The sequence below is a fragment of the Atta cephalotes genome (genome assembly GCF_000143395.1).
Source record: "Atta cephalotes unplaced genomic scaffold scaffold00009, whole genome shotgun sequence".
NCBI classification, from domain to species: domain Eukaryota; kingdom Metazoa; phylum Arthropoda; class Insecta; order Hymenoptera; family Formicidae; genus Atta; species Atta cephalotes.
Window position 1 is genome coordinate 6,884,763 of NW_012130073.1, and position 2,697 is coordinate 6,887,459.

The window sequence follows — 2,697 nt, forward strand, 5'->3', positions numbered from 1 at the left end:
GGGGGNGGGGGGGTGAGAATGAGAAAAGGGCGGAGATACCGAAGAAGGATCCATTGGAAGAAATAAAGCAGCCATGTTCCTTTTGAGCAATATGGAAATAAAGGTCGCTATCCGTGTAAAAGTTTTAGTGTCACCTCCGCGGGTTTATTGCTCCCTGGAGAATCTCTTCTTTTTTTCCTAACCCTCCTTCCTGACTGTCCTTCCTGTTCTCTCTTCTCGTTGCTCCCGCTTCTTATCTCTCGCTTTAGCCTCAACTTCGGTTCGGTAGGGACCGACCAGCCGCAGGCGACCACCTCAACAATCTCCTCCTCTTCCTCATCTTCTTCCGCCCTGACTGCTATTCCGGTCTTTTTTCTCGCCCAGGAAACAACCTTCGACCGGGCTGTCCCTCATCAGGACATTACGTCTGCAGCATCCTGATCGATAATCGCTTTTCGTTTTGTTCCATCGATTACCGAGGACTCGCGGTCATCGACCGTAGAAAAACCGCGATACATGTACAGTTCTCTTTATCCTTTCTTCCATCTCTTTACCTCGCCGTATGGTTGCGAAGATCTGAAAAACATCGATGGTGGTCCAACACTGGCCGGATAACGGCGATTATCCGCCGTGAAAGAACCTGCGCATGTAAGTTCTCGGTAATACCATTTAGATTACACGTGATTACGCTACCGGTGGCAGGGCATCTCCCGGCATGAAATTCAGTCCTTAGGCGCGCCATTACTTCAATTAACTACTTACGTAGAAAAGCAATTTGCGTAGAAGCAATATCTGAACATGCTGCAAAGTTTAATAAAAGATTTTGATATATTTAAATAACATTTTGTAGATTTTAAAGTTACATCGGGAATTTTAAGAATTAAATCATTACACACTAATCACAACTTTGCGAACTTGATCTAAGAAGAAGACATAAAAATCAACTTGCAAATACTCCTATGTAATGAGAGATCTCAGATAATGAGTTCTCTTCTGCATTGATTATATCGGACATCATCTGCACTTAATTATATGTTTTCATATATAATTTTCCAAAATATATAGCAACGTATCTTTGATGACAACTCGAAAATACCTTTTTCTTTTATTTCTCATTAAATAAATAACAAATTTTTCGTAATATTAAATTTGTTTTAGTACGATTTTTAATCGGCGATTGTTATCTTCAGTCTTTCAAGCGTTCGCCATCGATGCTTACGGGATTACGTTGGATCAACGAAAGCAATTCCGCAGCATGCAAACACTAGAGCGAACGCGGCTAATTGCAGTTTTAATCACAATGCCGGATAAACGTTTACTCACGACGTCGACATTGTGCTGTTTCAGATACTGAGGGATATCCGGCAGGGTTTAATGCAGCTAGGACGAGACGGACGGGGTCAGCTCCCTGGGGGTAAGTACATCAAGGGCTAACCTCCCGCTAGTTGTCGCCTCGTCTCTCCACGACCTATAACCCGCCCTCTCTTACTCTCTGCCCGTGTATGTATAGGCGCGTACGTGAGTGCGGAAATGTAAACGTGTGCGTGCACATTGAACAAAACGTGCACGTGCCACAACTGGTATGAGAATCGACTCCCAAATGCCTGACACCTCGTGTATGTAGCTGCTCACTCTCGCGAGACTCATTTTGAGCATTCGTTTCCTGATGGCTCCCCTCGTAGTCTTTCACGAAATCTCGCTCTCCATAGCCTCAGCTTTTTACGATAAAATGGAGACGAACCAGAATGATTCCTATGCCTCACAAAAAGCATGCACTGGAAAGAAAAAGGAAATAACTGTTGATTTAGGATTTGTTTAACATTGAATGTTAAATATAAGATGGTAGAATATAAATATAGAATATAAATAATAATGCAAGTTGAAATATAACAAGCACTCTTTGAAAACCTAGCTTGTATTGTGGCTTCTATTGTTTAAAAAAATTATTAAAATGTAAATTGAAAAATTATTCAATTATATTTAAGAATTATTTAAGTACACAGAAGATAAGTACGATTAATATTTTATTCATTATTATTTTTAAACGATAAAACTTATTGACATTAATCATATTAGCTATTCTTAACTATATTACTTTTATTATTGAGAATATATGCTAAGAAGAAATAAATGTTAAATGTAATTTTACTAAAAGCTTGTTTCACGTAATTTGTGACATTTATTTATATTTTATTAAAAATATCGGAGAAATTCTCAAACATTTAAAATTAAATAATGAAACAAAGAAAAAGTATAAAGTACTTATAAAACTAATAACATATGAATTTATATATTTTATACATTGAGAATTATTAAAGATAGATAATTACAACGTGCGTCTGATGTTATTTCACATATTTCATGAATATGCTCTTTATTGTCGATTTATCATTAATGTAGTTGTTTTACTTCCTATGCATAAAGCTGCTTCAGCACGTCGCGAAATCCTTCGCACACGGGAACTAATCTCGTTATTGTTAATACCCGCCATCTTCATTTTCCAAACCCTCTTTGCTATCTACTTCTCTTACACTTTCTCTCCCTTTCTCTTCCTTTACATAATGGCATGCACACTCTTGTCATTCCCAGGTTTTTAAAAGTAGATCCAAATTCTGGTCAAATTAAAGTCTGTTAAACGTAATTTTACTCAGTACATTCATGATTAATATTTTAAATCTTAAGAATTGTTAACATATTAGGTGTAGGAAAAAGTNTGTG

The 2,697-nt window shown here is 37.4% G+C and overlaps 1 protein-coding gene across 1 annotated transcript in view; it reads left to right on the top strand.

The window, feature by feature from the left end:
• Positions 1-2,697, top strand: part of LOC105627666 — a 19,536-nt gene that overhangs the window by 4,503 nt on the left and 12,336 nt on the right. The window contains exon 4 of the mRNA XM_012208944.1: positions 1,327-1,393. Coding sequence (XP_012064334.1) covers positions 1,327-1,393 — 67 coding nt within the window. The remainder of the gene's footprint in view (positions 1-1,326; positions 1,394-2,697) is intronic.